General features: G+C 39.0%; 1 protein-coding gene across 5 annotated transcripts in view; it reads right to left on the reverse strand.

The window, feature by feature from the left end:
- KCNN2 (potassium calcium-activated channel subfamily N member 2) overlaps window positions 1–27,279 on the reverse strand; it is a 406,407-nt gene that overhangs the window by 91,433 nt on the left and 287,695 nt on the right. For 4 of the 5 annotated variants that reach the window (XM_070234440.1, XM_023617854.2, XM_070234438.1 and 1 more), the window contains one exon: window positions 1,774–2,192. The exons of the other annotated variant lie outside the window; for it this stretch is intronic. In XM_070234440.1, coding sequence (XP_070090541.1) covers window positions 1,774–2,192 — 419 coding nt within the window. The remainder of the gene's footprint in view (window positions 1–1,773; window positions 2,193–27,279) is intronic. 5 annotated transcript variants of the gene reach the window in all.

Here is a 27,279-nt window from a genome sequence, read left to right on the forward strand (position 1 = left end):
GACCAGAGGAAAATAAACTCTTCAACATTCGAGGGAAAGTGATTTCCAATCTAGAGTTTTATATCCAGCCCAGTTATCAATTAAGCATAGGAGAAGAATAAAGGCTGCCATACCTGCACGGTTTCAAAAAATCTCTCTCTCTCAGATACTATCTTTTCTCAGAAGTTACTGGATGATAGATTCTGCCAAAATGAAGGAATAAAAGAAGACGGAGGAAGAAACAAGATTCAAGAAAAAAGGTACTCAACATAAAAAAAAAAAAAGGCAAAGGAAATCCCCAACATGATAGAGAAGGAGGTTAGAAAGTCCGAAGAATCACTTCTAGGTGAAATTAATAGGCTGCCTAATATATATGAATCTAGTAAAAGGATATTTACATAATGTGGGAGAATTTACAGATGATAAGCATATAGAAAACTACGCAGGTAAAAAATAAGCAAATAAAATGAGGCAATTAAGAATTCCAGAGAAAATAAAAAGATGTGCAGGAAGGGCAAAATGATTCTAATATACCATATGGTTCAACTAAAAATGCAGCTAACATAGTCATAATAATGGGAACATGGAATATAGATTATTGGTGTTTATATAACTTATTAGGAAGATGGAAATTACTTTTTTGGGGGGGATAGAGTCATGAAAGTGGTGTGTGCCTGTAAGTGAAAGACAACTAAAACCTCAAATTCCATAAAAATCTGGATGTGAAATCTAGACGTAGCAATATAAGCAACATACTTTAGAAATGTGGGAAGTAATTACCAAAGAAAAGGCTAAAAGAATTTAGAGCGATTACTTCTGGAAAGTATAAATGGGAGAGGGGTGTTGCGGGTTTGCTATTTTTGCAACAACTCTCATTAGATATTTTTCTTCCTTAAACCAGCTGCATATATATAAACTGGATTTTCAAAAACTAAATTTAAAAAAATCTAGTTACCACAAAAACCAACATCTTAATACTTAACAGTTCTAGAAGCCTCTAAATTGTTTCTATCTGTCTACTGCTAATTTCCACTTGAATTTCTTAACCAAGGTCACACGAGGTTTCCTCCTTCATTATGATAGAGTTCTTCCCACTTATGTAACAAATCTACTTGTGTGTGTTTGTTAAATGGCAAGGTTAACATCACTGATGCTATACCTGATTAATTCAGATTCACTGAGCAGCTTCTGAGTTCTGAGAATGTGGGTCCAGCTCTAGACCACTGGAGCTCTTCAGACAATAAAACAAACACACACTTCCCCTTGTTACTAATTGTTGAGAGTTCAATAAAACTGAATATTATACATTAGCTCCTTATCAGTAATCATGTGAACACTATTATAAATAGGTACTACAGTCAACAAAACATTCTGAGATATTCCCTAAAGTTCAGACATCTTGCTTCACCACTCTTCCACTGGCTTTCTGTCTCAACAATAATCAACGCTATAACCAGTGAGGCACCAAAATGATTCAGTATTACCATTAAACAAACATTTCTGATAGAAGTCTCCTCTATAATTTGTAGATCTCCAAATTTTGACATAGATTATAAAGACAGTCCTCTATTGAAAACTGCTCAAATTAGAAAAAAAATACATACGTATCAAGGCATTGCTGTCTGCAAAAATCTTAAGAAAAGTTTGTCACAGTCATTTAAAAGAAGCTCAGCGGAGAATCCAAAATTTTCAAGAGTGAGTCACCATGTGCCTCTAGTCTAAAATGTGTTCTTTCTCCCACTTTCAAGGACACCATATGGCAAATCATGTTCTCAGGAAAAGAAACAAACTTACCTTTCACAAGCTCGGACAGTCCATGCGGCAATTATCCATAATGAGATACTAAAAACCAAGAGTACAGTTCCTGGGCATATAGTCATTAAAGTCTTCATAACAAAACGCGTATTGAAGTTTATCTTATTAAGTGCTCCAATGCTTCTAGAGGAGGCATCAGTGAACAGTTTGCTATGTAAAAGCATGACTCTGGCAATCAGATAGAGTCTTAAGAACATTGGTATAGATAAAATAATATCCACATCAGCGGTGGTTGTGGATGGGGCATAGGAGAAGGCAAGCCGGGCCGTCCATGTGAACGTATAATTCCCAGGTATGGGATGAATAGCACACACCAGTATTTCCAAGCAGATGAAGAAAATACGCTCATAAGTCATGGCTATTCTCCAGTCATCTGCTCCATTGTCCACCATGAACAACTGAAAAAATAAAGTAGAAAATCAGCTTCAGTATGGCATGAATGGTCCACAAGTGTTAGTGCAGATTTTAAAAATACATAACAGATGACTTTTAGCAATCATGGCAAGCTAAAGGTTATAACTTTTAAATGCTAGCCAGGTACACTATTTTTAGAAAATGGTATCGGCACAAAGGGAGAACTTCATTTTGTAAAAATTGAAATTAAAAACTTGCTACACACAAGCTGAAATGATTTTGGAGTCCATGCTCCTGGACAATCACGTAAGTAACATCATTTTGAAATAAAGGGCTTGGGCCTATTAGTAACGCATCCCCCTTAGATGAAGTCAGATGCACTTGCCTTATCACAAGTTCTTCTCCTCTTGCAAGGTCTGGGTCTAAACTCTTACACAATTCTAACTATATTCTCAGTGAAAGCTATTTAGGGTGCCTCTGCAATCAGTTATACCCTGCAATGCAACTATACATGAGCATTCCTACAAGAAATCTCATTCTTGGCTTCAGAGAGAAAATCACAAGAGACCACAGATGAATGCGGCAGAAACATTTCTTCCAGCTTCCCCACTACCACTCTATTTTCTCTCTTGTCCTCTATTCTCCCTTAGCCTTCTCTTGGATTATTCTTTTGTTTTCAATCTTTCTTTCTTTAATGATGATTCCTTTTTCCTATTTCTGTTATTCCTCACACCACAATGAAAGAAAACAAAAAGAAAGAAAAAGGAGACACCTAGATAGATAGATAGATAGATAGATAGATAGATCGATAGATAGATAGACAGACAGATAGATTGATAGACAGACAGAGTAAAGGGGACAGAAAAAATGTTTCTTGTCTTCCCTGGCTTTTCAGTAAACAAGTCCACCAGGCTCTGGAAGTCCATAAACAACCAGAGGCATTTGGAAATGTGTGGTGACATTTCTGATTACCACAATGACTTGTGGGGGCTACTGGCATTTAGAGCCAGGAAGCCAGGGGTGCCAAGCACGCTGCAATCCCAGGAGTCCCACGCACATGAAAGACCTGTCTGCCCAGAATGCCAACAGCGCTCCCCACTAAGAAAGATGACATATTCTTTGCCTTTTGGTAAGTAACCAACTTAAGTAGAAAGCATGAGGTGAAAGCAGCCCAAATGAGAACAGTGCATTCTCAAGTAAGTGAATAGCAAAAGGTTGGCAGAGCACGTTTCCACTACAGTTGGATTCTACAGACTCTGCTCTTCTAGAATCAGGAAAGTAATTTTTCCACCATTTAGATGGTTACTAATTCCCATTCTAGATTAGTTATTCTGCAGTTCATAGCTACTTCCCATGCTATTATTCAAACATTGTCATCAGTGTTACTTGGCAAGGACAGGAATTTGAGGACAAAAATTACCACTTCTTTCTGGTACCTCGAGGAGATGGAGAACCAGCAGAATCTCTCAAAAACATATTAAAATTTTAACAAATTAAGTTAGGGAAACATAATGGCTTTAGGTATGCATTTATCACAACTTTCCATCTAGGGACCTTAAAGTGTTTGACACATGCTAATAGACAAGAAAAATCATATTTTCCCAGTTTCCAGTAAAGAAATAGATCATAAATAAAGCAGGCCACGTTGGCTATGGAAATAATCTCCTTCAGTCTCACCACTTTCAATATCATGTTGGTATAAATGATTTCAATAATAAAGATATACAGATTGTGTAGATAAAATGGAGAAGCCTTCTAAACTTTCTATCAGTATTTACTGAGTACTGTATAACTCTAAAGGAGTATGACCCCCAAATCTCTTAAGACGTTTACATCCAAAGGAATATGTCCCTCAAAATAGCTATTTTGAGAGGCTATATACGTTCCAAAGATGCTGTTGTCACTCTTTGGAAACTGCTCTCAGGGCCTGTTACAAGTCACATAAGAAAAACAGTACTGTTATTTAGATTCTTATTTCCATTTCTACTGAAAGTGGTATTACCCAGTTTGGTTGTCCACTTTCTTCACTGAACTTGGCAAAACGTCAAATCCACCTCCAAAGGGCTAAGAATCACTAAGACTCCAGACAGTCAAAAGCTGTGCTGCAGATTCTGAGCACAATTCCAAGACGGGCTTCCCCACACCATTCTGGGCCACAGCAGAATAAATGCAGAACAAGTACCCTCTCAGGTAACTGATAAAGAAACGCCAATTTGGATGTGTAATTCTGATACATTGCTCATAAAAAGTGTCCTATCTTCCCAGGATAGCACTCTTTCCAACACTCATAGCACACCTGGTCCCTCTGACGTCACTCTACTCTCTCTTTTCAGCCTCCTTTTCATTGCTTCCTCTGCTTACTTCCCTAACTACCCTGGGTCTCTCGATTCGTTCACATCACTGCAACAATTATCTCATGGGCATTCTCAGCAGCCTCCCATTATCTTCTGAGGGGCCTGTCCAGGCAACACCAATCCGGGACCTGCAGGTGGATGAAGCCACCACACCCCAGTGCCTTCAAGCTCAGCTGAACCCTCAGCCTCACCTGCCATCATTCCCGTGTCCTCCATAGCATCAGTCACAAACAACCATCTTTCTGCTCAAAGGCCTCCTTTGTTCCTCTCCCTCTCAGCATGCTTTCCCCCAATATCAGAAATACCCTCTATTTTATACTTCAGCCACAAACTTGCCTGTATATCACTCTTTTCTCCTTATTTCCCTCCTCTTTTGCTCCCCTGTCTAAAGCAATGTTACATCAAAATCCAGTTCACCTGCATTGAAAGCCTGGTTCCTGTGCTTCCTCCCTCTCAGCAGGCAAGTTCAAATCTCCACTGTTCACTAGAACAAAGGACCACAAACAAAGGAGATCCCCCTGTGGCTCTGGGTGGGCCACAGGTGGTGTTCATTTTCTCAATTCTCTTTCATCCCCCAACGCCCCACTAAAGATACCTTAATTATGAAATCCAGTCCTTCCATCTTAACTTTTATCTTACTTGATCTGTCTGACATTAATCACTCTCTTCCTTCCTAAAAAAGATCTCTTCTCACGGCCTGTGTGACATATTGTTTTTTTCATCTGCAGCCACTCTCAAGGATCCATCTCAGTTTCCTTAAAAAGCTACCTTCCTCCTCCCCATCACAGTACTCCTGCTCTACTGAGCCTCCTCATACTCTACTTTCCTGAATGATCTCTCCCATGCCTTCTGTCTCCACCACCAGATGCCTCCTACTGGAAGCCATCCTCCATCCTCTAATGACCTTCTTAAAATGTAGATTATATAATCCTATTGTTGCCAAGATTAAAACCATTCAAAGGCCTCCATTTCACAATCTGGCTTTCCTATCTCTTCAACCTCATTGCCTATGCCTCCCCTTACATTCCCCTCTGGTTGCAGATTCCGGAACACAGTCCCCTAACCATACTTCTGTGTCTCTGTACATTCTATCCTGTGGACTAGAAAGTCTTTCCACCCAGCAAATTCTTATTCCTTTAAGATCAAACTCCACAATCACTCCTTTAGGACATTGTCCATGCCCCAGCCAAATCTGAAAACTCCCTCCTCTGTTCCACCATGATCCCCGTGTGTGTGCCTCTTATTCATGCTGCCACAGGAGACATAAGGACTTCTCTGTAAGACTGTCATCCCTACTTGTCCTTGAGGCTCCTTGAGGACAGGAACCATGTCTACCTAGTGGAGAATAAGAAACGCTTGTTAAAGAAACTGGATTGTTATTTCTACTTTAATATTAACTATCCTAATCACCGGATAGATTCTAATATTAATTAAATATGCTCATGGAAGATGGGAAGACTAAAGAATAATACAAGTGAAATAAATCTATGACATCTTTCAAACCTGTAGAGAACACATCCTACCAAATGCTAAGTCATTGCTGCAGCACAATTTTGTAATTCCATAGGAAGTCCAGATCATATTCTTCTTCAGTAACTTCTCCAGAAAAATTTTCTATGACATAGTCACTTTTTACTAATCAGGGGTTTACTGAACACCTGAAATGATTTTATTTTTGGTTTTGTTTTATCAGAATATATATTTCAAAGCGAAAGTTAAGAGAGAAATATTTTCTTATACTCTCCACATAATCCTCACACTTAACTGCTGCTTATTTCTTTGTTCACTCATTTATTTACTTAATACCCAGTGTGCTGAATACTCATTACGTACCAGACATTGTGCCATGTACTAGCCATACAATAAGATTTACAGCAGACAGAGGGTCTGCCCCACAAAACTAACTTTCACCAGGAAAGAAATAGAAAAGTCAAGAAAGCAGACTTAAAGCAATTTAATAAAGTAATTATATCTGTGGACACTGCTATGAAGGAAATAAACAAGAGATGATATAGAGAACAACAAAGTGGAGGTGACAGTAGATGCGGTCATCAGGGAAGGCATCTGGAGAAGTACCATTTAAGGGGAGACTTGGATAAAGAGAAGAGCCATACAGACAGCCAGGAGAAGAACACTGTAAGCAGAGGAAATAGCACATGCAAAGTCCACAGGGTTTATAAAAACTTAGCATGCTTAAGGAAATAAAAGAACACCAGAGTGGTTGAAACTTAACGATCAAGGGGCAGAGTGAAAGCAGGTGAGTTTGAAGAGACAAAGAGGGATGTGCAGGACTTTACTGTCTGTGGTATCAAGACTGGATTTCATTCCAAGTGCAGCAGGAATCCGTTGAAGGGTATTACGCAGAGGAATGAAGGGATCTAATTTACAGCTTACAGGGCTCATCCTTACTGTTGTGGGGAAACAAGAGTAGACAAGAGAGGATACATGTTAGGAAATTCTCTGGCGTCTGATTGGTTGCAGTCAGTATCCCCGTGACCTAGACCAGTGGGGTGGAGGTTGCCATGGAAATGGAGATGTGGGTGCACTAGAGATATAATTTGGAGATCTTGCTAGAACTTGCTGATGGGCTGAATGTGGGAGTAATAAAAGAAAGAGAAGAACCATAGATGGCTGAGTTTCTACTCTGAAAAACAGTGGATGACAGTGCCATTTCCTGAGTACAATCGACGGGCAGGGAGGGGTTGGAGAGGAAAGAAAAGGTTCCATTTTGGCTACTGTCATTTGAGTAGAGATGCCAAGTAGGCAGCAGTATATGCAAGTCACTCAGAAGAGAAGTCTGGACTTAATAAATTTGGAAGGCATCAGTATTTAGGTAGTTTTATGAGATCAAAGGGAAAATTAAAGAAAGTGAAGAGAAAAGGACAGAACACAGGCCAAGTCCTGAGGAACCCAAAAGTGGAGGGCAGCTGGAAGGTCAAGCCAGTCTGTGAAGTAGGAAGAACAGAAAGTGTTGTTCTAGGAGTCAAGGGTGAGGGCTGTCAGTTACAAACTGTAAAATAATATTCACCAGATTTACAAATACGTTAATGCACTCGATATCCCATACACAAATGAAAACATTCTAAACATCAGTTATTCAACAACTGATTTCATGTCAAGTATTAAAGTCCAACTGTAAAAATATTCCCATTATATTCCACATGATCAATATAATCTATGTGATCTGTTTTATGCTTACTTGTCGGGGAGTCAGAGTTATCAGAATGACAGATACTCTAACATCTCTATATTCATTTTTCCTTTTTTTTTGTTTTTAGGAAGATTAGCCCTGAGCTAACATCTGCCTCCAATCCTCCTCTTTTTGCTGAGGAAGACTGGCCTTGAGCTAACATCCATGCCCATCTTCCTCCACTTTCTATGTGGGATGCCTACCACAGCATGGCTTGCCAAGCAGTGCCATGTCTGCACCCGGGATCTGAACCGGCTAACCCTGGGCCACTGAAGCGGAATGTGCGCACTTAACCACTGCACCACCAGGCCGGCCCCTCATTTTTCCTTTTGATGTTGATAAAAGAAGAAAAATTTTAGGGAGAAAGCATGACAGTTTAATCTACTTTAATTCTACAGCTGTGGCTAACGGTCTTCACCAGAAGTCTAAAGTCTAATAAGAGAGCATGCCCTCAGAATATATTCCACCACAAACTTGAACTTTCCAGTGCAACTGTTTTATGTTTGCTCAGATACCCAAAATATAATATACTTCAAGCTCATTGTCCAAGACGAATTGACAGTTAGAGTCATCAGTAGGAAGAGAGTCCCGAGTTTAGTGGGAGGGGTCTGCTGCATGATCAGGTCAGCCGCTGGCCTGGGGACTTTTTGCTTAGCCAGCTCGGAAATCGAGGGACTCAGCTGCAGAAGCCCCAGTCACCTTCGGCATGTGCTTTTCCTCCTCAATGAGGCTGCAAGCTCTGTGGTCTGATCTGGGACAGTGTCTTACACATCCTGTCTTTCCTTTCTAGTACAGAATCCAGGGCAGTGCTCCACACAAAAGTAGTGGTGAAAAATACATCCTAAATAAAATAATTTTAGTCATGTATTTGTTAAGAAAGTAAGTATACGTAGAAGAGCCAGAAAAAACCTGAAAAGGAAGAATAATAAGGGAGAAGCAGCCCTGATAGATTAAAAAACAAATTAATAAATAAAACCACGTGGTACTGGCACATAAAATAACTGAGAAGCCAATGGAACAGAACAGAAAGTTCAAAATAGACCCAATCAATACCCTGGGGATTTCACAGTATTATAAAGGCAGACAATCAAATCAGCGGGAAGAATGCAGTTTATTGAAAAGTGATTTGGGGACAACTAAGTATCCATCTGGAGAAATAGACAGTTGAACCGATGTCTCATAACAAATACATTAAGAAAAACTCCAGGTGGATGAAACACTTAGATATGAAAATGAAACTACCAACAGGTTAGAAGAAATCATGTAAAAATTATTTTGTAAGCTCACAAAAGGGAACGTCTCTTAACTTGACAAAAACCCCACAGCCTTAAAAGAAAACGTTGATATACTTTACTACCTTAAACTTTTGTTTTCTGCACCTGGCCAAAACAATAGTAAAAACAAACACCAAAACTATGGGGAAAATGTTCACAATACGTATCACAAAGGACTAATTTCCCTAATTACATAAAAGTTCCTATAAACCCTTAAGAAAGAGACAAAAAGTCCAACAGAAAAATGAACAAAGGATACAAACAGCAGATCATGGAAAAGGAAATAAAAACGGCTCTTAAACCTATTTTAAAAAAAAGATGCTCAATCTCAACTATAAGAGGAAAATGAGACACCATTTTTTTGACTTGCCATGTGGCAAAAGGTCTAGAAGTTTTACAACACACTATACTAGTGAAGGTGTGGAGAAGCAGGCACTCTCCTATATTGTACGTAGACGTGTAAATCAGCACAACCCCTGAGGAGGGCAATTTATCAGGTCACAAATGCACACACTCTTTGACCACGCAATTCCATTTCCTTAGATGAATTTTGTCGTACTGATACATTTGCACGTGTGATAGTGAACATATACAGCCATTTGTTACAAGATTGTTTGTATATTAGCAAAAGATTAGAAGTAATCTAAATATCCACTAATAGGTAAAGAGGTTAAACAAATTAGGGACGTCCCCAAAATGAAATAGTGTGTCATTAAAAAAAGATGAGGAAAATTGTTATGTACTATTAAAGAAAGTGGTCTAGTAAGTCGCTGAGTTAAAAAAAATGCAAACTGTATGCTACTATTTGTGCAGTTTTGTTAATGGGGAGAACATATATTTGTATTTGTATGTGCATAAAAGATCTCTGAAAGAATATTCTAGAAATTAATGATGTGTTGCTTAGGGGTGTTAAACTGAGTGGCTGGGATCAGAAATGGAAGCGAGACTTTTAATTATATAATCTTTACTACTTTTTATTTTGGAACCATGTAAATAAATACACATAATTAATAATAAGAGAAAATGATTGTTGAAAAAGAGAGGAAGGAAAAATGAGAATGAATGAGGTCGTTAGACATTCAAATGCATCCTCACAAATAGTCTTCATGTGCAAAACGGCAAAACTAGAAAGTAATAACTGACATTCACAATGACAACCTACAAAACCAAGCACACGGAATCCAATTTATATCTAAAATATTCTGCTTACTCAGGCAAAACCTTGAACCATTATATTACATAACTGTTTTCAACAGCATGAAGAAAAATAAGTAAGATTTCTTGGTTAACCTTTAAACCAAATATTCAATAAAACCGAGCTCTTTTTTTCACTCAGTTATCGAATGCTTCTATTTGCAAGGTTCTGTGGACACACAGATTGAAAAGCCTCTCCGTGTTTGATAAGGAAGAGACGTATAAATGAATGAGTACAGTACCTGTGGAAATTACCATAACAGAGGAGTGAAGAAGACACTGAGGAAATAGAGCAGAGGGTTCTGGGGAGGCTACACGACAGAATAGTACGTGGAATAGTGCCATCATGGAACAGTGCCCACCCCTCCTTCCACAGGGGCTGCCTGGACTCTTCATATAACTCAGGACTATAAACTTCCAATTTCAGTTTTAGGACATTTGGGAGATAAAGGCCCCAAAGAAAATGCACAGCAATGTGTTCATCCAAAAAAGAGGCCCCTTCTTTAGAAACTAGCTTTTGGATGAAATAGAGTGAAAAAGCCACTACAGAGGCAAGCCAAGGAATGAGGTTTTTTCTTTACTAAAGCATTGCCAAGGCTCAGGCAACAAAGAAGTAAGACCACAATTGCTTGTCACGGTTTAGGTCAAAGGACAAATGGAGAAAGAGAGAAGACTTTCAATGGTCTCACTGAGATTTCCTCCAAGACCTTCAGCCCAGAACTGTAGGAGGCAAAAACAGAAAAGCTATGTTCACAATTCACCAGTCCTGAGCAAAACTGGAAAGAAACAAGCAAAGCTGATGTTTGTCGTTCCCTCACCACCATCCTGTACCCTCTCTTTTGGAGCCTCCTGCCCATTCCAGCAGCCCTGTGTACTCATGCCGCCCGGAGAGTTTTCTGAGTCCAAGGAGGAGAATGCGAAAATTAATGCACTAAAGTATTAATCACAGAATTGCTAATTCCCTGGGCGAAGAGTGCAGAGAAAAAAACTTGCCTGGAATGCAGGAAACCAAGGATCAGATTCCAAATATTTAAACTTGTTATATGACCTTGGGAAGTCATTTAAATTTCATGGAACTTAATTCAGCTGTAAAATGGAGATAACATTATTTGCTGTCTCGGAAAGCAGTTGCAATGATGAAATAAACACATATGATATGTTGTGGCCAACACCATTAACTGGCCAGCCCAATGCCATTCCCATCCCTTTTCTGTCTTGCCCATGTCCATTACAGAAGTACCCACTTCTCCAGTCTCTTTTGCATGTGTATGTAGCCATGTGACGCAGTTCTGATGGGAAGTCATAAGCAAAAGATTGTTGGAGGACTTCTTAGAATGTCTTTGCTTTCTTGAATAAAAATGACATCTGCCTGGCATAGACTTCTTTTTTCCCTTCCTCCAACCCTAAACAGAGGTGATGACTGGGTCTGCAGCAGCTATCTTGTGATCATGAGGAAAAGGTCAAAAGAATCACAGTAACGCCGGCCCTGACATCTTTTAAGTCACTGAGCCAACCACCACCTACCCTATTAGTTTAAGTCACTGTTAGTTGGGTTTTCTGTTATTTGAGCAGCTAAAAGTACGTCTACATTTAATTTAATGTACATTAAAGTGCTGTGTAAAGATCTATAAAGGATAAGGAATAATTATTAATGTAAACACCTCATGGAACAAGTAGCCAACAGTTCAAAAGGGATGCATCTCAAATACTGAAATTTAAAACACAACAACTATTGAGTGGTGGAGTTATTTATGGGAGGGAAGCTTTCTTCATGCCTTTTAAATATCAACCAACTGCTCAGAACACCCAGTTGTGTGACTCATAGGAAACACACACACACACTTTGGAGACAGAGAAGCTTGGATTTAATTTCTGGCTTGACCACTTACTAGCTAAGTGGTTCTGGGCAAGATACTTAATCTCTCTAAACCCCAGTTTGCTCATCTACAAAAAATAAAAACAACGAAAACCTTGTATGATTATTAGGAGGCAAACACTCATTCTGCTGACCTTAGCAAAAGTGACCCCATGAACAAGTAATAGTACTCTATGGACCCTCAAGAGGGGCAAGTACATGAGTTAGATGTTAACTTGTGATATGAAAATGGGAAAATCAATCATGGAAGAGGAGGAAGGAAATTTGGCAAGGAAAGACAGATTAGAGCAAAATCAGTATTGAGAGGAGTTCTAGAAACTTCAACTGTACCTATTTTTGAAAGAATTCTTATTTGCTGAAACTATGAGTTTCTGAAATTCTTCTCTTCTGACTTAGACAGCTTTGTCTACAGAACTGAAGGTGGAGTAAGCAGAGATGGACAGAGACACTAACATCAGTGATTGTAGCTACCGGAAAGGATGAAAATCAAGATTAGAAGAAATGAGAAACTGGCATAAAATTTCTCTATGGTCCGTTCTTTACTAGGTTTTTATTGACGTGCTTACATTAATTGTCTACAAATTTTGGTAAGCATCCTCAAATAATTTTTGGAAGCTGATAGGGGATAAATCATAAGGAAAATAAAATAAACTTGGTAAGTCCTAAAGCCATGAAATAATTGAATATGAACCTACTCATTCGATTCCAAAAATTTAATCTGAGGGCCGGCACTGTTGCCTAGTGGTTAGTTCAGCCTGCTCCACGTCAGCAGCCCGGGTTTGGTTCCTGGGTGCGGACCTCCACCACTCATTGGTGGCCATGCTGTGGCAGCAACCCACATACAAAATAGAGGAAGACTGGCACAGATGTTACCTCAGGGCCAATCTTCCCTAGAAAAAAAAATTTAATCTGAAATGATAAAAACTGTATATTTGTATTTGAAGCATTATAGTAATTATCGCTACACGGCTAAAATGTATTATCATCATCTTAGTTATTTTAAGCACTCAAAAAGCTAGTTAAAAGCCAGTTCACATTTATTATCTCATTTGCCCTTATAAGAGTCCAATTAAAGCAATTGAAAGAATTTGGTCACTGTCACATCGTGAGTTACTGAAAAACCTGAAGCTAAAGTTCAGGTCTTCCTACATTCACATCATATGACGGGGGCATCAACCTGAACTGAAAAGTTGCGTGCAAATCAAATATTTATAAAGCAAATAAACGCTTACCCACTAATTTACATTATGATTTCTAAAATGTCCCATCTTTACTCCCTGATGATCTTAGATGACAGCAGCAACTTGCACCCCTGCTTCTCTGGCACAAGCAAATATTTAAATAAACTTGCATGTTACATTCAATGCCCTGTGGTAACAGAAATAGACTACTTCCTAGTTTAGTCTTCCAAGTTAGATATTCTTCATCCCGAATATTTCTTTTAACTTTGCTTGTAAAGAACCCCAAATTGTGCACAGTAGTTGAGATGAAACTTGAAAGCTGTTTTAAAGTGTGCTTAACTCACCATATGTTAATGAGGCCAGGCACTGCTCTAACCTTGTTATGTGTATTAATTCATATAAAATACATAACCACTCGAGAAGGTAGATACAATTACCATCCCCATTTTAGGAATGAGAAAACTGAGGCTCAGGGGTAAAGGAACGAGCCAGGTCACATGGTGTTGGTGTATGGGCCTGGGATATGAACCTGAGAAATCCAGCTTCGCAACCTGTGTCCATAGGAAGTATGGACTGCTGCTCATCACTTACTTAGGCAGTTATAAAGCAATTTTAGGAAGAGCACCCAGACGACGTAACAACAACATCAAAGGAACCCAGACATCAGCGACAAGTTTGGTTATCTAGCACCCTAGCATTCAGCAAGGAAGAAACAAAGAATATACAACAGGGAAGGAAATAGCAGAGTGAAGGAAGATAACTATTTCATTTAGTAAATCCATTGTAGTAGGAAGTACTGGCAGAGAGGAAAGACACACACACACACACATACACACACACACAAGCAGACACAAGGTCTCAGAAGACCCAATAGTCTTAACTCATTTAATGAAAGACCAAACAATCTTATACACCTCAGTCACCAAGAGGACATCATTGTATTTCAACACATTGCAAAATCTCATGTGCCAAATAAATGGTGCTGACTTTAACAAAGGCTCCATGAGATTTAACTGATTCTGTTTTTGAAGGCAGGGGTGTACAGAATTGTTATACTTGTGTCTAAATTTTAGAAATATTTCTATCCAGATTGTTAAAATAAAAATCTAAGAAACAGAGAAAGACAAATACCACATGATCTCTCTTATATGTGGAATCTAAAAAAAAATTGAAGCTTATAAATACAAGAGAACAGACTGATGGTTGCCAGAAGTTGGGGGAGGGTGGGGGGCAGGAGAAATGGGTGAAATTTGTTTTAGTTTAAATAACTGAAAAGAAAAATGGGCAAAGGACATAAACAAGCAACACCGGAGGGAGAATCAAAGAGTGCCAGGCAGGTCAGCACTGCCCCACAGACTGCCCCTTCCGAAGGACCTGCCTTCCTTCTGGCCTCTGGAAGGGGCAGCCATATGAGTTCATTTGATGGCCTGGGACCCACCAGATCCTCAAAAAAAACAAAAAAACAAAAAAAAAACTGATGTGGAATAATTGATTATAATCCCCTTCACAGTTCTAAAAGAAAATAAGGATCAGCCTAGAAGTGTATAGACAGGTAAGCTATCTTTCAGGGGGAAAAAAAGGTGAAAGATATTTTCAGACACAAAGATTAAGAGCAGAAATGGCTGCTAAAAGATGTGCTACAGGGACCGGCCTGGTGGTGTAGTGGTTAAGTTCACACACTCCACTTTGGCCGCCTGGGGTTCATGGGTTCAGATCCCAGGTACGGGCCTACACACCACTCATCAAGCCATGCTGTGGCAGCATCCCACATACAAAATAGAGGAAGACGGCCACAGGTGTTAGCTTAGCAACAGTCTTTCTCACACACACACAAAAAGATGTGCTATAAGGTAGAAGGAAACAGAAGCCAGAAGAAATGAGCCGGAGCAGCAAAGGAACAAGTAGGCATGCTAGTAAGTCCAAATAAAAACTGCCTGAAAATAATTACAATCATCAACATAATCATAATGACTAATTTGGACGAGGTTGGAAAAGCAAGATCGAAATAAAATCCTGGACATCACTAATCTGGATGGAGGGAGGAAGGGAGATTACAATGAAGGGTCATTATATTGTATAGAAGAAGGATAGAAATTTTGACTAACTTCAGACACCTCTAAACATACATATTTGCTAAAAATTTAAGAGTAACCACTAAAACAAGGGAAACAAATTGTATAACATCAAAACCATTAGAGAAAAAAATGAATTAAAAAAAATCCTCACATCACCTAACATAAGGAAAGAAAGGAGAAAGAAGCAGTAAAAAGAATTAGGAACTCAAAATCTATGTCAGAAATAGGTACAAAAATAACAGTTGAAAATGAAAATGAACTAGACAATACATTCAAAATGTAATGCTGAGTGAAAAAAAGCAAGTTGCAAAATAATGGGTACAGGGTAGCATCTAGGTGAAATTTAAACAATACAAATACAATAGACTGTTTACAAATACAGTTATATTTGGTGGACATGTGAGAGCCTGAACTGGAAGGATACACACACACTTCTGAATGGCAGTTGCCTCTACGGACAGAAGGAGGAAAACAAGAGTTGGAGGAAAATGAAGAATATTTCAACTTTGGCTGTAATGTTCTTTTTCTCCTATGATAAATAAAATCTGGGTGGAAAAAGAAACAAAAACCTCTACTGCTGTTGGGCAGAAAGCTCGAGAGCCTCTGGGAAGGAATACTCTGAAATGTCAGGGAGTCTAGTCTCCGAGGCTCCCTCGCAGTGCTGGGCTGGGGAGCCCTTCTTTTTTCTTTTCTCATGCACAACAAAAAGGCTCTGTTGGAGCTGAACCCAGTGAGGAAGCTGTGAAAGAAGCAAGTCCCCAGAAGGACTCCTCAAGCTCAACTGCTCAGTCTTGGCAACTGGGAACACATCCCAGATGCATGAGATACAAGCACCTGAAGTCTAAGTACAAACCGCAGGGAAGAGTTTTTCAGCTGTTTTGTATTTTTTATTTTTCTAAGCTAAGCCCTTGAAGTTAGTTAGAATGGAACATTATGAAACACGAGAAACCCAGGCAGATGACAGCCCAGGTTAAACAAAAATGCACGAAGTTGTAGCTTAGTGTTTAATTCCAAAACGTCCTTTTTGAAACATTCTACTTTATTTTTTCTTGGCTGCCATGTGTTGTTATATTAACAATGACTTTCTCAGCTTTAAAAACAAGACCAAATAGCTATTAAGTTGTAAATCTGTTACAACTCGCCATGCCTGTATTTAATTAAATGCAAATCACTGGGACTACCTCTGAACATCTGCGTGGTAAGACTGACCAGTCAGAGCCGATATTGGTGGTTTTTAATAAAGATTATCAATTTGTATTTTCTGGATTCAAATCAGGCAAATATGCTTTCTTTGTGCTGCACTAAAATAGAAATAGTCGGAGGGGACACCACAAAGTTTGGTTTTCTCGAGAACCCACATCAGATCCATTTTTCTAGCCTAATGCTATGGGGAATGACACACATCCAGGAGGTATTCCATGATCGCCGGCTGACCTAACACAGACGTCCTGCAGCCTAAAGGTAGGATGTAGAAAATAAGAAAGGTAGAAAGTAAAATCTATATACTTAAGGAAGCTTCTTTACCAAAAGGCAGAATCCCCAACCTGTTGATCAATCAGTGGTGGTAAAGGAGAGTGGAACCTATCCGTGGCAAAATTATTCTGAGGCAGAAAGAATGTATTTGTTGCCCTTTTAGTCAATTAGTTCTTTACCTTCTACACAGCATCACTGTCCCTCCTTATATCCCTTAGGTGTTTATATTAGGGACACAGAGATTAAGATCGAGAGAAAGAAATCTCTCTCAACCTTTCAGATGGCGGGAATTTTAAAATTCCGTTATTCTTTCGAACACATTAAATTCAAAACGAAGATTAATGCCAAGATGTGATATTGACGACACATGATTTTTAAACTGTGGAGAATACACTAAAAGCTGAGGAAAAATAAAGAAAACCAGTTTACTATATGTTTATACACACTAAAATTTGCAGAGGTGATAGAAAGACTGGATAGTCTATTATAAATAAGATTTTAATTAAATTTAATAGAACAAACATTTTGAGCCTATACCACATGCCAGTCTCTAGTGGAGACACAGAAATCAATGGAACAGTCCATGACGTCTGGGAGGTCACAACACAGGGGAGGAAAATCTATGTAAATCCACAGTTAAAATTCCATTTGAAAAGGCTCCAGCACACTTAAGCTTTGTCATCCTGGGCAGTCACTTAACTTTTCTACACTTCACTTTCCTCAGTAAAATACAATAATACCTACTTTGCTAAGTTATACAGTTACAAAATAGTCCAAGTATGGTCCTTAGCATAGCTGCTGGCATACAGAAAGGACTGAACAAATATTACCCATGCACATCATCATCATGATTTAAGATAGTACTATAATAGTACTAAGATTACTGCAAGATGCTAATAAAGGAGAAAGACAACTAGTTTAGTTGTGGGGTCAGGAAAATCTTGCCAGAAGAGGGAAGTCTGAGCTGGGTCAAAAGGCAGGTGGATGAAAGCAATATATTCCAGGTAAAAGGTGTAGCACATACAGAAGAGCAGAAAGCTGAAATAATAGTACAGCTTTGGCTCTCCAAACAGTTTAGGATGGTTCCAATGACGTGCGTGCATGTGCGTGTGGAGGGGTGTGTGTGTGTGTGTACACACACGGGTGGGCTGGGAGGTGCGGGGAGGCGCTATAAATGAATTATGAGGCTGAAGGGTTAGGACAGATCAGATCACAAAGAACCTTATGGTGCAAGAAGAAATTTAGCTTTTCTTCACTCTGCACATTGAAGGTGATCCTCATGGTTGATATCAATTATATAAATCAAGATGGATACGTATTTGTAAATTTCAAATATGAAACAGTACAATAAAAAATATTTAGGGTTTTAGTGACCAGGGTCTAACTTCTGTTCAATGTTGTGAAGGAAGGGAGAAAGAGAGGGAGAAAAAAAAAAGGAAGGAAGGAAATAAGGAAAAAAAGCGGAAAGAAGGAAATGACGGAAGGAAGCAAACATAGGCAAGGAGGCAGGAGACAGAGCAGACTGACGGCCTGATAGCTCATTCAACCTTCAGACTCCTCAACTCTAACAACAGCAATGGGGCAACATATCTTCATACTTTTAATGTTATCAGGGAGGGCATTTCACCACACCTAACTCATCCCACATTTATTAAAATAAACTTCCTAAGACAGGGACAAATCTGTGCATGCAGCAAAAACATAATTAAGACAGTTTTTCTCATGATTATTTCTGAAATTGCATAACTTCTTTACTCAGAGATTCAGAATTTATTTGCACAGAGAAGTGAACAAAATTATATATTTAAGATAGCAGAAAAGGGATGGCAATTATGGGTCACACACAGCCTGCCACTCACATCTCCCTTCTACACTCATGGCAGATATGATTAATCAGTCAAGGTCCTTGCCAGGACAGCCCTCTGTGACCTAAAGAATCATTCTCGATGCTGTGCTACAGACAGTTACAATCCATTGATAGGAGTTGATGTGTGAGAGGAAACCTATTTGCCACATGCAACTAGAAGAATACATGTCTCCTTTCCAAGAAATCTTTCTCTGGACTACCACGCCACTTGGTTTGGTTGAGTATGTGCCTACACTAGGTAAATATGTCAAAGAAAGAGTTGTCAAATCTGAATTAGGGGGTCAAGATGGGAATCCCAGAGCAGAGCACAATTACGGCACAGACTCAGATACTATCCAGATTTTATCACAGTCATCAGCGTTCTTTCCGATCCTCTAGTTCACTTTCATGGATAATTGAGTATTGGCTTCTATCCCATCACTGTGGCTCGTTCTGAACAACCCCTAGAGACAGATGAAAAAGACTAAATAAGATATATTTTATAGCACGATTAATTACGGATGAAGATTGTTCGACCACAGTCTCCTTGAATCAACTGTGGTGAATTGAAGGCACCATAATGTAAAATTCAAAGGAAACTACCTCCCTCCTCTATATTAAGGTATACCAAATGTTTGAACATCATAGGTTTTCAAGAAGTGCTTACTTTATTTTATGGTTATAAAATATGACATGGGAAATGGTGCTTTTCTCATATATTTCAGATAAAATCATACCTAACAGTAAAAGCCATATTGCAAAAAGAAAAAGAAAAGAACTTCTGAAGTCAAAAATCTGAATTTGATTCTCAGTTTTGCTACTGAATAGCTGAATAGGAATTATAATCTAGGTTAAATGAGACAATGTGTATAAATATACTTAGTACAGTGCCTGCTCTCAGTATGTACGTGACACACATTTCTTATTTTGCTACATATTAGTTATTTAACCTTTCCAAAGAATAGCCATAAAGCATGTAGCTAACAAACCTGGACTTCTATTTTACATCTCTCAACAATTTTCTACATTAGTCCTGTTGGAGGGCTTTTGTCCCTATACCACATCCACTCAAAAAGCATTAAGCGGTACTTAATAAGTCTGCTAATACCGTCCCTTTGCCTCACCTTCCCTTCTAAGACCACGTTTATCCTCAGGCAGTCAATATTTTAGCATACTCCTTAAGGAATACGTCTTTCATCTCATCATTACCTTTGTCACCGTATCTAATTTTCCAGAGAATCATCAGATACTATATGAATGGGAGAGTCGGAAGAAAACACAGGGTGACACATACAGACCCCATTTTAGGCTCAAATTCAGGAACAGGAGGCTTAGATGAAGAAAAACCTATTCAATGCCTTCCAATAATTGCACAAAACCCAACTAAACAGTTCTCCCACTAAAGATCACAGAATGGTTATTACAGCTTAATACCTGGGCAAACTGGAAAATACTTCTCTAAGATACTCACTTGTTCCTATTAACCTCATCTGCTACAGTCAAGAAGGTTCACACATTCACAAAAAGTCCACTCAGTTTTTAAACCAGGGACATGACACTAAACACAAACAGGCCACAGAGAAGTTCTAAACATGAACAGGTCCAATCACAGGGGTTTAACAGAAGCAACCTGCTAATTCTGGGAGTGCCCAATTTCCCGCGGTGGACATATGACCAGCTTTGCGAAAGCAGATGCCATCCATCCCTTAGTTTTATGGCAGAAAGCTACACAAATGGGCAAGGGGAATGAGTAATTAGACAAGAGAACTACTGATTCCTGAGAGGGAGCAGAATACTTTCCCAGCTGGCTTTTCTCCAGTAGCTTTCTTTTTCTGTCTCTAATATCTAGAGAAAGAGGCATCTATGTCAAGTGCCTCAAAGCAGAGTTACTTGAGTCTCCTAATGCAATCATATGGACACAGAGAGCATAAAAGGCAACAAATGACTAAACATTAGACTAAAGATTTACCATTTTCCACAGAGGTAGCAATAATCTCATGTAGATACCTATACATCAAGCAATTATGACTCAAGATGGTGAATATGCACAGAATATCTACAGAAAACAATTTACTTTATTTAGGAAACCTCCCAAATGGCTACATATCATGGAAAGGATCAGAGGTGGCAGCCAACTTGGAAATATTATGGATGACAGGGATGGTCACCTTTTAGAACTAACTTAAAAGCTGGAAAACCCATTTTAACAGCCATGGAAGGCAATGATTGTGCTGCAGATTATTAATAAAGGAAAACCAAAAGAAAAAATATGCCACAGTTTTCTAAATTTCTACCCATTGTTTAATCATTTTCAAAGCCTATTTCTCAATCATGATTAAAATATGGGAAAAGATATGTATTTTTTCTCATGGCTCACCTGTTAATAGGATGATAATCTGTCATTCTCGTGCAAGTACAGTTCTCCAGATGCATGAACATCATCATGCTATTCCAGGTTAAAGAGGAATCTGTACAATTAACAGATGGGAACCGCTCCCCCTGGTCCCCTCCCCACCCAGCCCTATTGCCCAGCACTGCCCTGGCACTGTCAGGAGGGAAATATGGACAGGAGATGAGGACTAGCTCCTGCCCTGGCCCTCCCCTGGTTTAGTTCCACCAGAGCAAAGGATGGTAACATACATTGGTGTAGCTTGGGAGCAAGAAGATAACTGCCATTGAGAAGGTAAAGCATATCCATAGAAAGCAACTTAACAAGGTTTAAAGACTCAGTTATACAGAATGGTAGTAAATATAAAGCCAGCGCTGGTGGTCTAGTGGTTAACATTTGGCGCTCTCACCACCACGGCCCGGGTTCGTTTTCTGGTCCGGGAACCACACCACCTATCTGTTTGTTGTCATACCACCAGGAGGAAGCAGTGTCAGGGGAGAGCTGTCAGACTAGAAGCAGGGAGACTACATTCATAGACATTAAAAACGACAAGGGTAAGACCGATGTCAAAGAGGGTACTGCCTATATTTTCTTGTAAGAGTTTTATGGTTTCAGGTCTTACATTCAAATCTTTAATCCATTTAGAGTTATTTTTTGGGTATGGTGCAAGATAATGGTCTACTTTCATTCTTTTGCATGTGGTTGTCCAGTTTTCACAATACCATTTATTGAAGAGACTTTCCTTTCTCCATTGTATGTTTTTGGCTCCTTTGTTGAAGATTAACTGTCCACAGATGTGTGGTTTTATTTCGGGCTTTCAATTCTGATCCATTGATCTGTTTGTCTCTTTTTGTGCCAGAACCATGCTGTTTTGATTACTATAGCTTTGTAGTATGTTTTGACGTCAGAGATTGTGATGCCTCCAGCTTGGTTCTTTTTTTCTCAGGATTGCTTTGGCTATTCAGGGTCTTTTGTTGTTTCATATAAATTTTTGGATGCTTTGTTCTATTTCTGTGAAGAATGTCACTGGGATTCTGACTGGGATTGCATTGAAGCTGTAGATCACTTTAGGTAGTGTGGACATTTTAACTATGTTTATTCTTCTACACTTGATCTTAGCCAAAAGGCTGAGAAGTGATATCTAGGTTTATTATTCTGACCCTGTGCTGAACATGGAATATCTTTCCATTTCTTTATGTTACCTTTGATTTCTTTCAATAATGTCTTATAGTTTTCAGTGTACAGGTCTTTCACCTCTTTGGTTAAGTTTATTCCTAAGTATTTTATTCTTTTTGTCGCAATTGTAAATGGGATAGATTTCTCTTTCTGCTAGTTCATTGTTAGTGTATAGGAATGCAACTGACTTTTTAAATTCATTTTTACCCTGCAACTTTGCTGTAGTTGTTGATTATTTCTAATAGTGGATTCTTTAGGGTTTTCTATATATAGAAGCATGTCATCTCTACTCAGGCAAGGGAAACAAAAGAAAAAGTTAACAAATGGGACTATATCAGACTAAAAAGCTTCTGCAAAGGAAATCATGAACAAAATGGAAAGACAATGCAACAATGGGGAGAAAATATTTGCAAATCATTTATCAGACAAGGGATTGGTCTCCAAAATATATAAATAACTCACACAACTCAACAACAACAAAAAGCCAACAACCTGATCAAAAAATGGACAGAGGATATGAACAGACATTTTTCCAAGGAAGATATACAGATGGCCAACAGACACATGAAATGATGCTCAACATCACTAATTTTGGGGGAAATGCAAATCAAAACTACAATGAGATATCACCTTACACCTGTTAGAATGGCTATAGTCACCAAGACAAAAAACAACAAGTGTTGGAGAGGATATGGAAAACAGGGAACACTCATACACTGCTGGTGGGAATGCAAACTGGTGCAGCCACTATGGAAAACAGTATGGAGATTTCTGAAAAAATTAAAAATAGAAACACCATATGACCCAGCTATCCCACTACTGGGTATGTATCCAAAGAACTTGAAATCAATGATCCAAAGAGATTTATGCACGCCTATGTTCATTGCAGCATTATTCACAAAAGCCAAGATGTGAAGCAACCCAAGTGTCCTTCTACAGATGAATGGATAAAGATATATAATGTATATGTATATATACAATAGAACACTACTCAGCCATAAAAAAGGCAAAATTGTCCCACTTGCAACAACATGGATTGACCTTGAGGGTATAACGTTAAGCAAAATGAGCCAGACAGAGAAAGACAAATACTGCATGATTGCAGTCATATGTGGAAGATAACTAATACATGGATAAAGAGAACAGATGAATGGTTACCAGAAGGGAAGGGGGTTGAGGGTTGGGCTAAAGGCATAAAGGGGCACATACGTATGGTGATGGATAAAAATCAGACTATTGGGGGTGAGCAGGATAAAGTGTATTCAGGAATTGATAAACAATAATGTACACCCAAAATTACACAATGTTATAAACCATTATAATCCCAATAAAATTAGTTGGGGGAAAAAAGAATGAAAGAAAAAAATTTTAACCACCTCCCCACAAAACATGACAAGGGTAAAAAACAAGGCAGAAATTCCCAAAAGGGGCTGTTTGTGTTCCTCTGCGATGATTTTAGGCTATATGTTGTTTATTTACAGTTTTAATTTATTGTGTATTAGGAAACATATGCAACTATACTACAATCCATAATTTCATGGTATTGTTACCTAAGGTGAGCTGAAAGAAGGGAGACGATTTAAATAAAAATACTAAATATACTATAAAAATAAAATAATGTATTAAAATATAAATTATTAAAATAATATAATGTATGATATATACTATATATTATTTTAAGATATTTTATATAAATTATATAAATAAATTTTATATAATATATTGTATAATGTAATATACAATATATAATTATTATATTTTATATCATATATACACAATATATTATATTTCATCACCATATAATATGCAATTAACTATATACAATGGTACATAATATACAATATAAATAATATAAATATAAAATGTTAATTAACTATATATACAGTAGAGGACTGTAGGAGGACATGGGAAAAGTCAAAGTTCAGGAAACACAGAACACAGGCACTTGAGAATGTTACCAGGAAGCAGAGGCAATGCAAAAGACACTAAGGAGGAAATATCTGTAGGACCCAGTGGGGGTGAGAGGTGGTGGGGGGAAGAGAAAAGAGCAAGGGTCCTCACTGGGGCCCTAGGTGGACTGTAGTGTCCTTTACGAGGATAGCAAATGTAAGAGGGCAGGTAGGGGGTCTCGGGGGAGTGGTAAAAGCTTGTGGGACTTCTAAGAGGAGCTTCCCAGTGGGCAGCTAAGAGTGGAGAAGATTATCTACATGAAATATAACTGTAATCACTAGGGAACAGAAATAAGCAAATCAATAAATTATACATGCAGCCAGAATTCCAGATCTAAAGGAAAAAAACAGCACTTCTTATTGCTTCTCAACTTGCTTCGTGATTTTTTATGATAAAATATGGAGATAGAGAACAGATAACTATAAAACACTTTCTTCACACTATGAGCCCTCCCTTCCTCATTGAGGCCAGCCACACCAACAGTGTCATGACACACTGTAAACCACACCCAGCCCAGCTTTCCTGAGACTAAGTTACAGAGCACCAAGGACCAGACAGGACCAGTCTCTCATCACCGGGCTCCAGGAGAAAGGACTCTGAGTCCTGAGGCTCCAGCTTCAACTCCCAGTAAAAGTAGTTCCTACTATAGCCATTCTACTCACATGTGACAATGTTAAGTCTAATACCAATTCCCCATTTTACCTCAGTCCCAGAATTGCAAGATCCTACAAAGAGACCGAGGACTTGGGTCATAGCAGAAGACCTTGCCCCCACAGAAATCCGCATTTCCTAGGCTGAGAGCAGTTTCCACCTGAACCTTTGCTCACCACGTACCTTAGTATGCCTAAAATCTGGGCAAAGAATAAAATACTTTTGATGCAAAGGTAGAAGAAACATTTTCGTGCATGTTTCTCCCTGCCTTTGGTTGACCATCCTGGTCTGTAACTCAAGGGTCAGCAAACTTTTTCTGTAAAGGACCAGAGTAAATAGTTTTGACCTTGCAGGCCATATAGTCTCCATTGCAATGACTCAACTCTGCTGTTGTAGTACAAAAGCAGCAATATACAATATGCACACAAATGGGAATGGCTGTGTTCCAGTAAAATTTTTATTTGCCCAGGAGGACTTATTTGGCCCATGGGCTGTAGTTTGCCAACCCCCTGCTCTGGTTAATCAAGTATTTACCTTCTCTGCCCAACTTCCCTCTTAGCAGAATTTGGTTCAGCTACCTTGAAATATAATACATTACTACCTTTCTCCATAGTCACTTTGAGACCCTCCTAAACTCTAGACTCTGCTTCTCTGCTAGGGCTACAGTATTTACTTAGTAACAATAACGATGGAAAAGGAATAATAGGAGTTAATATTTACTGAAGGTGCCATTTATGATATGCCTGGTATCACACTAGATTCTTCATAAACATTAGATAGTTTTGAATCCTCAAAACTATCTAATGAGTTAGGTATAATTATCATCTCCATTTTATAGATGAAGACAATGAGGCTGAGAGGGGTAAAATTTACTTCTCATGGTCACCCAGGGTGAAGCTGAGTTTTAACCCAAATCTGTCTGGATCCAGAGCCAGAGTTCTTAACTGCTGCCCTGGGCTGCTTCCCAGAAGCACATGTGGTCTGACTAGAAGGTGTCTATCCAACCACTCCTGTTGCTACACTGTCCTCTGGGGGGCTATCCTTTATGTTGCCACCCACACCCTGCTGGACAGTGACAGGCCCCTCTAGATGGCATCTATGGCCTCCAAGGCAGTGTCTCTTCTACTTTCCACAGAGTTTTAACATTTAACATAAACACAAGTACAAGGGCCAGATATGATCCACCATGATCAGAAAATGTTCTGTTTATGCCTATTTGTCTGCCCTCCAACAACGGTGACGCACCCAAGGGTATTAGAAATCATTGTGTAACCTCAACTTGTCCCTTAGGATCTGACTCAGCCAGGGAATCCCAACATGGTTGGAAATCTCAAAACACAGCATGTGTTCCCCCAGAATATTCCCCAATGAAAACAAGGCTGGGGGAGCCGAGAGGGATGGGTTAGGTAAACACACCCGGCAGGGGCCTCAGAGATTGCTGGGTGGGGAGGGCTGCTCCTCAGAAGAAAAGATCCAATAGGCAAATTTAAAACAAAGTCAATGAGATGATTTTAAAATCTTGCTCTTCTTATCTTCTTGGTAAAGAGGACCAGATTTGTAGCACTTCATTGTCATTTCCCCCATGTGTTTAAGAAAAAAATGATAAAAACCATCAACTGCTCTGAGCCAACTATAAATGTACAGGTCATCATTTTACCAATAGAGGAGAGTAGAAATGAGAGCAAATTAATAAAAATCCCTATTCAGCCTGGAAATGCAGTTAGAGCTCCTATCACATGGGTATCTGAGCTCACTACCTCCACTCTGCCAGTCTCCCGATCCTATTCCTTTGCATTTGCTGAATTTGTTTCCCACATGGCAACGTGTCATAATTCTGGTCTTAAAGATGAGCCTTCATCCTACCCTCCATCACACTGAGCATCTTGCTGTGGCCACGCGTGCTCCTACACAATGATGCAGAGAAGAACTCTTGTTGGGGCAAATGCTGCAGAGCAAATGCTCGCCCACTGATTTTGCTGTGTGCTCTCTGCACAGGATGTTCTGACATGGGCTTGAGGGACTAAGTCCTAAACACACGCCTGCTTTCCCTCTGTGGCTAGTTGCGTAAAACTGCAATGAGATGCACTTGATGGATAAATTGTTTCAAAATAGCTGCCACTGAAGCAATCTGTATACACGGCATGAGACTAAGTGAGACAGTGAACATGACAGCAAGTGGGCTGCATCTTCATCCCCCAATGTGAGGAACACCCAAGGGACACATTCCGAGATGTGAAGCAGAACGTGGCCAAAACACGATAACTGAAAAGAGGGAATAGTTGTCAAAAAGGATAAAAGAGACTGTGTAAAATAGATAAATGCTGAAGGAAAAAAAAGAAAAGAATACAGAAGATTGAGCCTTTTAAAAATGATATAAAAAATCAATTAAGGGCCAGTGAATTCCAGATCAAGGAAACTAAAAACAATAGAATTCATCCCTAAACACAGTGTTGTTGCCTTTCCCCCACAAATCAAGCATATTAGAGATTTCTCTTTGTATCA

The sequence above is a fragment of the Equus caballus genome, chromosome 14 (genome assembly GCF_041296265.1).
Source record: "Equus caballus isolate H_3958 breed thoroughbred chromosome 14, TB-T2T, whole genome shotgun sequence".
NCBI classification, from domain to species: Eukaryota; Metazoa; Chordata; class Mammalia; order Perissodactyla; family Equidae; genus Equus; species Equus caballus.